The sequence below is a fragment of the Propithecus coquereli genome, unplaced genomic scaffold, assembly GCF_000956105.1.
Source record: "Propithecus coquereli isolate 6110/MARCELLA unplaced genomic scaffold, Pcoq_1.0 Scaffold490, whole genome shotgun sequence".
In the NCBI taxonomy this organism is placed as follows: Eukaryota; Metazoa; Chordata; class Mammalia; order Primates; family Indriidae; genus Propithecus; species Propithecus coquereli.
In genome coordinates, this window is record NW_012150730.1 from 274,999 (window position 1) to 287,022 (window position 12,024).

Consider the following 12,024-nt stretch of genomic DNA (forward strand, 5'->3'; position numbering starts at 1 on the left):
ACCTGCCTCACTGGTTTGTCCTGCATTCTTAGGATTTCTGAATTCTTCTTTGAGCCACGCCATTTTCTGGAGGCTATTTGTGGTCAGCCTCTGCTCAGAGCTCAGACTCTGTGCTTTCTCCCCATGTGTTATGTCCAGTGTGGATTATTTCGATGTTGACCTTATCTTTGATATCAGGGAAAATGAGCAAAGAATAAATGAATAGCAGTGATAAATAGACCAAAGAGCTTCTTTTCTGGGAAAAAGCTATGATACTTATAATTTACAGGTAAAATACTGATGAATTTAACCATACTTTTCCAATCTGAAGTTCTCAAGCTCCCAGAGTTCAGAAATGTGTCCTGGAGGCTCACATTTTAAAAGATGAAAAGATAAATCTTTCTCCTTTTTAAAAATGATTTTAAAACATGTGTCCCCATCACATGGAACTTGAGATGCTCTGTATGATGAAACAAAGGCAGAGAATGGTGAAGGAAGATCAAATCACTGGTCCATGATTCAGTTGCATGGCTGGTTTAGGACTCAGCTGAACATCACTAGTTGCCACAGTGGTTTGGGCCAGTTTGTAGTTTTAAATATCTTATTCTCAGTCATATGTTATTTAAAGAAACCAAAAGTAGAACATTAAAGAAAGGATATGCAAGAATATTAATATATTTCAATATATCAGTATCTCAACAAACCTGTGTCTATGTGAACTATATTAAGAGGAAAAGTGAATATTAAACTTTACAATTGAATGAAACAATTACTATTGCTAATCCAACCATTTTTTATATGATCCACAATGTTCTTCTGCCTTCTCTGCAATTTAAAATTCCAAAACCTTTTCTAATGAAAAATTTCTCCCTATTATGAACCTGCAAAATGTATATGAACAAGGCTATTTATACTTTGTCTTTCTTTAAACTAGTGAAAATCTTCTTGTATTTTGCTATGGATATACTCATGTGCTTGCTGGCCAGGCACTACCTCAGACCTGTTAGAGATGTTACATACTATGTGCTAGATGTACCTTACTATCCAACTAAAATCCAAATGATGGTGAATTCCAAAACACTTCTGGCCCTGAAGGCTTTGAACAAGGGATCAGGGCACTGTGTATGTGTTTCTGAAACCAAAAAAAGATGCATAATATTTTTGACATTTTACATGTATAATAGTTAAATTTGTTCAGAAATTATGTTTTTTTTACAAATTATATTACAGTAAACAGCATATTTAATTTGCTTAATAGGAAAAAGAGTATGCAATTATTAAAAGTTGCATCGAAATGGCTTTCATAATTCAATCTCTAATAATACACTTATTTAAAACCACCTTTAACCAAAATTCATGTTTTTCTCCTATACCATATAAACAGAAAGAAATAATTAAAAATTTCCAAGGGGAGGCTGGGCGCGGTGGTTCACGCCTGTAATCCTAGCACTCTGGGAGGCCGAGGCGGGTGTATTGTTTGAGCTCAGGAGTTTGAGACCAGCCTGAGCAAGAGCGAGACCCCGTCTCTACTATAAATAGAAAGAAATTAGCCAAACAACTAAAAATAGAAAAAATTAGCCGGGCATGGTGGCGCATGCCTGTAGTTCCAGCTACTCGGGAGGCTGAGGCAGGAGGATCGCTTGAGCCCAGGAGTTTGAGGTTGCTGTGAGCTAGGCTGATGCCACGGCACTCTAGCCCAGGCAAGAGAGTGAGACTCTGTCAAAAAAAAAAAAAAAAAAAAAAATTCCAAGGGGGCTTACTTCCTTGAGATGTCAAAGGCCTTCATCAAACTTGAAGGTGAAGGACTAGAAACATCCCCATTTACATCCAAAACAAGAATGATCGTTAGTAAACGTGACTAACATGGATCTGTCACACTGGGCAGGGCTATACGTTAGTTTTTTAAAAAGTGAAATATGGAAAAGGAAGAGACCAAATTACTTCAATGAGAATAGTTTTCTATTTATAGTAGCCAAGAAAAATCCAAGGAAATATTATGAGAATAAAAGACATCTGCCTGGTCTCTGAGTAAATACTAATATGAAAAAATCAACAGACTTACTAACTGCAACAACAATTAAGGTAAATTATGTGTAGCTTGACGGTGGACCCTCCACAGTGACCAAAAAATTAACCACCCCTGGAACAAGTTTAGCAGGCAGTTACAGGACCACTAGAGGGAAGCAGAGGACTGCTGAGACCTCCTCTCCTCAAGGGAGAGCAGAGCACACAGGGCCCTGGACCACAAGAGGATAGACTGGTGGGCTCTGAGCCCCAAGAAGACAGTACATCGCAGCCCCCAGGCCCGGGCCCCAAGGAAGACAAGACCACAGCAGGCCCTGGGACCCACGGAAGATGAGAAAACACCACACGCTGATTCCTCAAAAAGCCAAGAGAGTAAATCTTTGTCCTGGGCTCCCAAGGAAGATGAGAGCACCGTGGGCCCAAGGAAGACCGGCAAACACCACATCCAGCTACAAACTGCGGCTTCCTCTTCCTCTTCCTCTTCCTAGTACAGGGGCTGCCAGCAGCGAACTCAACCTCAGGAGAGCACTGGGCAGGGGATCCCGGCCAGCCCACTGCCCCCACGTGCCAGAGGTACAACTCACCCTGACCTTCCCCCCAGTACTTGCGTGGACACTTAGGTCCAGCCACCCTGGGACTGGGGGACATTCGGCCCCTCCCCTTGCCCTTCCTTTGCTCCCCAGAACCAGGATAAACGCTTGGCCCGACTCCCTTCCCACTTCCGGTCTGCCCAGTCTCCCCTCCCCCACCGCGGGCGGGTGTCTAGCCCCGCCCACTCTCACTCCAGGGCAGGCCCGCCCCTCTCCTCCCCGGTACCGGCGGATTTTAGTCCCAACTCCAGCACACCTCCTGCCTCCCAGACCTGCCGCCCCCTCCTGTCCTTTGAAATGGGCGGGACTTCAGCACCGCCCAGCCCTCCCCTCACACATTTCCGTCCACTCGGTCTCTCGCCCTCCCCGAACAAGTTGGGGGACTTTCGCCCGGCCTCCCGCACGCTCCCCGCCCTCCCCCGCCAAGGGTGCGGCACGGTGGCCCCTAGGCCCGCCCCTGGACTTCCGGCCCGGCCAGTCCTTCCTCCTCCCCAAAGCGACGTCACAATGAGCCCCCCCCGCAGCCCCACCGCCCGCCTTACCCACTGCAGTACTTCCGGCCTGACCCCCCCTTCCCGCGCCTTTCCTTTCTCCAGCTTCCGGTCTGCCCCACTGGGTCGCCCTCGTGGGGGACCCGATTGTCTCCCAGCCTGAGTCACCGCCCGCGGAGGTGCTGGGGAACTGCGGCCTAGCGTCCCTTACCAGAGACCTCCCCTTGCCCAGCTGCACCGCTGAAGGGCACTGCCCAGGGCTCCTTTCCTGCCGCCCTGGCTTCGCGTGCCACCCCGAGCGGACCGGACAAGATGGCCGCCGCCGAGGTGAGGCTGGCGGGGCCGCACCGCGGGGGCTTCTGGAAGTTGTAGTCCGACCGGCGCGCTGACGCACTTCGCCGCGGACCGACGGGCGCCATTGTGCGGCGCGCGCCGGGTGAGTGGGGCGCGAAATCCGCGCCTGTAGGGGGCTGCGCGTGCGGGGCTGGGGCAGCTCCGTGGGGGCGAGCGCAGCCTCGGGCCCCTCCCTGTCGAGCTCCGCGGCTCGGAGCCATCCTGCCTGCCGTCCTCCCGCCTTGGTGTGGGACGTGGGGGGCGACCCGGAACCCCGAGGGGAGATGGCTGTCCCCGGGCGGGAGGGGTGAGGGAGCCGACCGCCCCTGGGAGCGTGGGGCGTGGGGAGGGCGGACAACCCCCGCGGGGGACGGAGGAGCGCGCTGCCCGGCCAGGGTCGTGTCCTGTCGGGTGGGAGCGGGGGCATGATTCATTCCGGGCGTTTCCCCATGTGGGGAGGACTTGTCATTTCCCGTTGACGGAGCCAACTCCGAGCAGAGGCGGGGATAGCCCCGGCGTCGCCCTGACGCCTCTCGCCGCTCCCCACTTTGGTTTTCCCAGGACTCTGCCCACTCGCACAAGAGACGCACTGAGGGGGAGGAAAGTATGGCCTCCAGACTTCCGACAGCCTGGTCCTGTGTGAGTAGAGGCTTTTTTCAGCTTTTGAGGCCGCTCCTGCGTCTGAGGGCGGGGGCGCGGGTGGTGATGGGAGCCACCTTCCCTGAGATGTGCTCGCTGCCCCGGAGCACGCCGGAGGGATTGGCTGGGCACGAGGAACCCCGCTTGATGCAGCAGCTGCAGGTTGCTTCGCTTTCCAAGGGTGTGGTTAGACGAGAGGCCAGATGGTGAGGGGCTCTAAGGGCCGAGTCGAGGCGACTCAGCGGAAGCTTTATACTGGGTGGGATAATTGACAGGTGTAAGTAGGGATGAGGCTTACGTGTAGATTTCAACAGGTATTTTGGCGTCAAGCAAGAGGTGACAGGAGCTGAGTTCAGCAACAAGGGGAAAAGAGAGTGGGGGATGGATCCCTGACGAGGAAAGGAGGCAGAAACAGCAGGCGCCGAAGTCTTGAGCGTGATGGTTCAGCTCAGGGAGTTCCCTGGGAGGCAAACACATCAATCCGCGGATTAGCAAGAAATGACAGCTGGCGTGCTCTGGGGCACGAGGGCGTTTCCTACACCAGCAAGGCCTCGTGTGCTGTGACCTGAATAGGGTCAGACTTGGGCGTTTGCTCAGGGTTTCAGACAAAGAAACTCAACCTGTGACACCCAAAATGCTCTTAGGTCATCTCGTAGACCATTCTGTGCTTTCACGGGCTCTGTCTTTGCCGTGGACGAGAACAGGCCCTGGCTGAACAAACATCTGTGGATTTTTAGGAACCAGTGACTTTTGAAGATGTTACCCTGGGTTTTACCAGGGAAGAGTGGGGACTGCTGGACCTCAAACAGAAGTCCCTGTACAGGGAAGTGATGCTGGAGAACTACAGGAACCTGGTCTCTGTGGGTAAGGCTAGCCTCCACGTCAATAAAGACCTGCACTTGGGGACACGTGTGCCACCTTCGAAGTGTGTGTCTACTTGGGCTTAGACTGCAGGGATAAGAGGGCTTAACTTTGCACTTGTGGGAAGAGGGCCACATTTTATCGTGACTGCTGAAGCATCACCTAATCCCTCGCTCATAGCCCCTGAATACCAGGGAGGTAGGTCTGTCAGGGATGTTTTCAGCTGTAGTGGTGGATGCTTCCTGTTTTGGTAAAAAAGAATTCCAGAGGATGTGGTGCCAATGTCCAGCAGCTGAGGAGTATCATCAAAGAACCTGATTCCTTCCATCTCTGGTTATTGTGAACCTTTCCATCTTCTGGCTAGTCATCGTATGGCTGTGGCTCCAAACACATCTGTATTCAAGGCAGAAAGGAGGGGAGGGGGCATCCCTGGCCAGCTCTCATCCACAGCTGTTAGATTTAGCAAGCGAGCAGAAGCTTTCCCAGAAGACCCCCAGCTGACTCATCTCCCTTTGTGTCAGGGTGCTCAGAACTGGGCCTCACTGCCACCTCCGCTAGCAGGGGAGTCCAGAAAAGCCAACAGAGGGGATGAATGGGATTGTCGTCACTAGGGGTTATGTTATGCCATAGCAGGGAAGAAGGTGGGAGCAGCTGGTACTGCAGCAGGACAGCATTTTCTCCCAAACATATACCTCCCCCCGAAGCCCTGTCTCTTTTCCTTTGAGCAGAACATCAGCTTTCCAAGCCAGATGTGGTATCTCAGTTAGAGGAGGCAGAAGAGTTCTGGCTGGTGGAGAGAGGAATTCCTCAAGACACCTTTCCAGGTGAGAACCAGGCATATGGGAAGTCCCCATGGGGAATGGACCAACTGATTAGTCAGGGACCAATGTTTTGGAAAAGAGCTGGAGGGTGGGAGACCCCAAGTGGAGTGCTATGACAAGCAGCCACAGACATTCAGAACCAAGCTCCAAGTTTTTCTCTGGCCCCAGAGCTAGAGGTGTCCCGCTTGGTTGAGAGTGAACCTGTTGCTGGTGGCAGGTGACAGGGGCTCCCTCACACCGTTCCATTCATTGTCTACTGCCTCCCCTCGTGTAATCACTATTAACTCTGGTGTGTCTCCAGCCAAACTTTATGGGTTTACGTGTGTGTGTGGAAACTTACATACACATTTGGGGGGTATGTCATACTCAATGCAGACTGGTCTGCTTTATTCCTTTTAACAAATTCAGTGTAGTCCACATTTGATTTTTCATTCAGGTTATTACAGAGAACTTCCTTGTACATGTTTTTTTGCACATACAAGTTGGTTTTCCTGTAGGTTGGATTTATTTATTTATTTGTTTATTTTTTTGATACTGGAGCTCTTGATGTATTTGTCATAAATTAGGTCACATTGTCCCTGGACCAAATCCAAGGAGTCAAACCAGTCATGTGGCCCTAGGGCACAGTGTCACAAGTAAGGCCGCCTTAGCAGGTATGGTGGCAACCCTAGATTTCATCAGTTACCTGTGCAAGAAAACCATGATGTTAAATCACTAACATCAGCTAGTTAACTGCAGGACAGACTAATATGTAACTAAAACTTTGGTAGCAACAAATTGCCCTCTAAAATCCTGTAAAATACATATAGCTGCTCGAGTATGTGAGTGCTCTTTTCCCCTCCATCACCAGGAGAATTTTAATGGTCTTTTTAAGATTTGCAAATCTGATGGGCAAAAAATAGCATGTTCAGTTTAGTTCACATTTTCCTCACAGCTCACAAAGTTGCACATGTTTTATAAATTTATAGACTATTGGTATTTTTTCTTTTGTGAATTCATGTATTTTCCCCTATTTTTTTCTTATTTCTTTTGCGTGTGTGTGGAAACTACATATTCTGGATGTTAATATGGAAATATTATATCCCAGACAAACATCTTCTACCTTTATGTGGTCTCCGTACAGAAGTTTTATAATTTCAAGTATTTTTTTCTTTTCAAGTCTGCTTCATTCCTGTTCTAGATTTTGTATCGTACATAGGCAAATAGTGCAGATACTTTTGTGGATTCTAGTATTTTTAATTTGCTTTTTGGTTAGTTCAGTTTATGTGGAATTTCCTCTTAAATGTAGTGTGCATAGGTTCTCCCTCTAATCTTTGGATGTTAATTCTTTTTACTTTTTTTGTGCAATCATGTAATTACATTCATCATGGGTGGTAGTTCCAAAGCATGGTGAAGCTGAGAGTGTTAAAAGTGGATGCGTAGTCTCCTGACTTAAACGGGTAGAGTTTCTAGGTTTTGATGAGCATGACACTGCATTCTACTTTGATTCAAATCAGTTTTCATGTGACTGAAGAAATAGTCATCTAGTCTTTTCTAATGAATGAAAATCAGTAACGTCCCTAATTTCCTTTCCAGAGCCTGCCAAGGTCATAGGGATGGTCATAGGGATTTTTTTCCATTAAACAATTAACACCAGGTCATAATAGACATAGAACTGCCCTTGGTGTAATGTGCTGCTGGAGTCCGTTGGCTTTTTAGGATTTTCGTGTCAGGACTCATAGATTACTTTGGGGGAATGTTTTTTTCTTTGTTTGCTATCTTTATCAGCTTTTCTATCAGAGTGTGCTGGCTACAAAGCACACTGGATGCTTTCCCTTCTCTTTGTTCTCTTGTGTGCTCTGATCCAGATGCCATTGGAACTGTCCACTTGTGGCAGTGCTGAGCTGTGAAATCTGAACCTGGCCCCCATCTTTGATGATGACATGTTCACCACAGCATAAAAGGCTGGCATCTCTGTGACTCCTCCCCCTCTTTTTTCAACCCTATTTCAGATTTTTCCATGTTTCAGCATGATGGCTTAACATAAATGTTTTCTGATTTTCTTTTCCACATTCAAAGTCTTTCCATTCCCTTCACTGAAAATGTTTCTAACTGTTGGCACAGATCACTAAACTATACCTCCCCTGCAAAGTACCCAGCAGTGCAAGCACCCTGCATCTGTCTATGCTGGCGTTTCTGTGTTCTCTGGTTTCTCCCCTTGATCATCCAGCCTCCTCATGTCCCTTCTGGTCTTTATGGTTCTGGATTACTCTGGCTGGGACAGGTCTGTGTCTCATCCTCCCTAGTGCTGAAGTCCCATATCCTGCATGGGAAAACCTCCAGGCTGTGTATTTGGGTGTAGTTCCCTAAATCTGGCTGCTGTGTGGGGCACTGTGGCTGCCTATGGTTCTACACGTCTAGGGAGAGCTGGCTCCACAGGTGACAGATTCGGGGGTGACATCCCAGAATAGAGGCCATGTGAGGGGAGGCTGGTCAGGGAGGTAGACCTGGGGTGATGGGTGCCCAATTTATCTCTGCTCTGTTACGGAAAGAGTCCTTTATTAGATGTTTTCCTTCCTTTCCTTCCCCTTCTCTCACCTCACAAATATTTATAGAGGGCCTCTTCTGTCCCTTGTAGTATACTAAACACTTGTGTGAGAAACCAAAGTCCTAACATAAACCCTACCACAGCAGACTTCATAGTTTAAAAGATGATGGTCTTTTACAAACAGGTTGCACAGATGTGAAAAATTAGGGAAGGAAAAGAGCACGGTGGAAAGGGGGAGCAGTGAGAAATTACTCGAGAGGAGGTAGCCAGGGGACACGCAGCATGAGATTTAAGCCAGTTCCTGCTGGAAAATAGTCTGCAGATATCTAAGAGTGCTGGTGAAAAGAGCTTCCAGGCATGGCGACACCGTTTGTGGTCACCATGGGATGGGAAAGAGCTTGGCATTTTGAAGAACAGAAAGTTGCCCTGTGTGCAAGGGGGAAGTAACAAGGATGAAGATGTGCGGGTTTTTAGCAGAGTCAGGGTCTCATTGGCTGTGAGGGGACTGTCCTGCATTCTCGAGAGGGGGTGTGACGTTGCTTTTCACAGCTCCCTCCGGGTGGCTTGTGAAGAAAGAGCTGTGGCACAGCACAGGTGGAGGCAGGCAGGGGGCCACGGCAGCATCCAGGGTAGAGGTGGTAACACCTGGCCCGAGAGCTGCAGCGGGGTTGGGGAGAAGCAGGTGTGGGTGATTTCTAGGTGGACCCAGTGGAGCTAAGTGAGTAATTGGCTGAGAGGGATGAAAGAAAAGCTGCCAAGAATTCCTCATAAGTGAAAGGAAGACTTCAAAGGAGTTCCTCTGAGTATTTGTAACTTGTATTTACTGCATACGGTGGTGCCTCAGTATTCATGGGGGCACTGGTTCCAGGACCACCCGCCAACATGCCAAAATCCACGGATGCTCAGGTTCCTCATATAAAGTGGTTTAGTATTGGCATATACTTAAGCATATCCTCCTATATGCTTTAAATCATTCTCAAATCATTTATATAATACCTAATACATCATAAATGCTATGTAAGTGGTTACACTGTGTTGTTTGGGGAATAATGACAAGGAAGAAAGTGTACATGTTCAGTGTGGACACAGCCATCCATTTTTTCCCCCAAATATTTTCAATCCACAATTGGTTGAATCCACGAATACAGAACCCATGGATACAAAGGACCACCATTGTTTTTCATGTGGCGATATCTTATTTTAAAAATACGATAAAGGAGAAAAATTACTTCTGAATTTTTGGCATTAGCCAAGGATGTTGAGACACCTGGTAAAGGCATAGACTTTACCAAAGGGTGTAAGTATGGGGGGGGGGTTGGGTTTTTTACTTTTTATTTTGAAATAATTTTAAACAAAAAGTTACACAAATAGTACAAAGTAATAGCTTTCGCTTTGATTCAAGATTTTGAAGTGTTCCATGTCCTGACTGGTTCTGTTAATGAAGAGTGAATGAAAAGGGACCATAGAGACACCTAAAGAGGTTTGCAAAGCCAGCTGAGTGCAGCTATTTTGCACCTCAGAAGGAGGTCCAGTCAGCACATAAAAATGTGGGAGTCATATGTTTAGAATGGCATGCTTTATTGTTAACTGAGAAATCTATCCCCTGCAGTGGCCTGTTTCTCCCAACACTGGCATGGCTGTGCCCCTCATTAGTGGACAGAACTGGGATTCAGTGCAAAGCTGGGTGTTTTTGGCAACTCAGCTTGTGTACCTTTCCATGATACAACCTAGGCTCTGTCTGGTTATTGAAGTAGGAAGGAAACTTGGTAAATGCCAGGACAAATGGCATTCATCCTCAAGAAAACACTGAATTGGGAATGATACTATGAAAATTTAAAAAAAAAAAATGTGAGGAAGTAAATTAGATTGCACTCAAATCTTCAGCTATCACTTAGGAAAAAGCGTTGCCATGTGTGTGGCTCTTGGATGGAGTACTTGAGATGCAAACTAGATTAAATCATTAGGGAAGCAAAGCAGGAAAGAGACTATTATGAAGGTCATGATCATAGGAAATCCTGCATGACATTTAACATTTTTGACTTATCAAGAAATTAAGCAGGGGCTGGGCACGGTGGCTCACACCTGTAATCCTAGCACTCTGGGAGGCTGAGGCGGGAGGATCGCTCAAGGTCAGAAGTTCAAGACCAGCCTGAGCAAGAGCGAGACCCTGTCTCTACTAAAAAAATAGAAAGAAATTAGCTGGGCACGGTGGCGCATGCCTGTAGTCCCAGCTACTCGGGAGGCTAAGGCAGAAGGATTGCTTGAGCCCAGGAGTTTGAGGTTGCTGTGAGCTAGGCTGACACCACAGCACTCTAGCCCAGGCAACAGAGCAAGACTCTGTCTCAAAAAAAAAAAAAAAAAGAGGACATTAAGCAGGAAATGAGCTCTACAAATAAGAATATGACAACCATTTCAGAGACCAAACATTAGTGGAAAAAGTCATTTCTATGAAAAGAAAGTGGTTTTATTAGGAGGAAGAGAAACAAATGCTTCTGTAGATTCCATCCTTCATGAGTTTTTCAACATCTGAGAACTCACATAGGGAATAAATCTCAGGAATATGAGCACATGAGGAAAGACTTCTGCCCCAATGCAGTTTTAGCTTGAGAGAATTCATACTGAAAAAGTTCTTACACCCAATAATTGTGTCTGAGAATTCTGAAATCATGAGAATGTAATTTCTGTGGGAAAAGGTTCATACATAGCTCTCTTACTCTGCCTCATAGAAGTCATAGTCGAGATAGCCTAAGAACAATCACCGTTGGGAATACTTCAGGTGTTACAGAACCTACTGGCAGGGAGCCCTGTGAACATGACAAGGTAGGAACCCCTTCAGTAGGAGTCCTCATTGTTGTCAGCATCAGAGGACTCATATGGGTGAGGATCCTCTGAATATAATCTCCACATGCAAATTATCAGTCTCAGCCCTCACCTTATTTAACAGAACGAAAGAAACTTACACTGGAAAGAACCCTGTTGAATAATTTAAATGTGATATCTCACCCTATGTTTACACCATATGTCATACAGAAGGCAAACCCTACATAAAGGTTTGGTAACATAAGTATATAAATGTAGTAAAACAGGTCTCGTCTTTTCTAATTTGTTCTACCATCTGACCTGATCATCTGGAACAAACATTAAATAATAAGAGTGAGCAGGCTTTCTTGTTTCCACTCCTATATGTCCTCATTTGCTAGCATAATGACTGATTCAGTAAACTATTATTGAGTAAATGGATGAAAAAATTGCAGGAGAAAAAGTGTGTCTTCAAAGAGGATACTGAAGACAAGGCCAGGCTTTTAAACAAGCGGGTGTGTAGGAGATAGTGAAGGAAGATCATGAGATGGTGCTTCAAGGAACTCTGAGGGACCCACATCCTTGCGTACTAGGTTGAGAGTGGCTAACAAGCATGTTTTTGCTGAAATTTAGTCTGTCCAAGTGTGGTCACATGCTTTGTGATCTTTGGTTGAAGAATACTTTACGTTCTGTCACCTCCCACATATTTGCTCTCCAAGACCTATGTAAATCTTGAGCCTCTTAATCTGGAGAACACTTCCTGGCATCCAGAGTTGGCACCTGGGGCTAATTCCAAAGGCTGAAATGCCCTAACTGTTAATTGAGTATGAAGGAAAACAAAGGAACTACACTGTTGACGCAGACATTTTTTGGAGAAAAGAAGACTACCTCCAAAAGTCCTATGGAAAGAGGAAAGATAAAAAGCAGCCTAGTGGCTCACGCTTGTAATCCTAGCTCTC

General features: G+C 46.8%; 1 protein-coding gene across 1 annotated transcript in view; it reads left to right on the forward strand.

The window, feature by feature from the left end:
* Positions 1-4,800: 4,800 nt before the first annotated feature.
* The window catches only part of ZNF274 (zinc finger protein 274), a 15,990-nt gene continuing 8,766 nt past the window's right edge, over positions 4,801-12,024 (forward strand). Inside the window, exons 1-2 of the mRNA XM_012655894.1 lie at positions 4,801-4,921; positions 5,647-5,742. Coding sequence (XP_012511348.1) covers positions 4,888-4,921; positions 5,647-5,742 — 130 coding nt within the window. The 5' untranslated portion in view covers positions 4,801-4,887. The remainder of the gene's footprint in view (positions 4,922-5,646; positions 5,743-12,024) is intronic.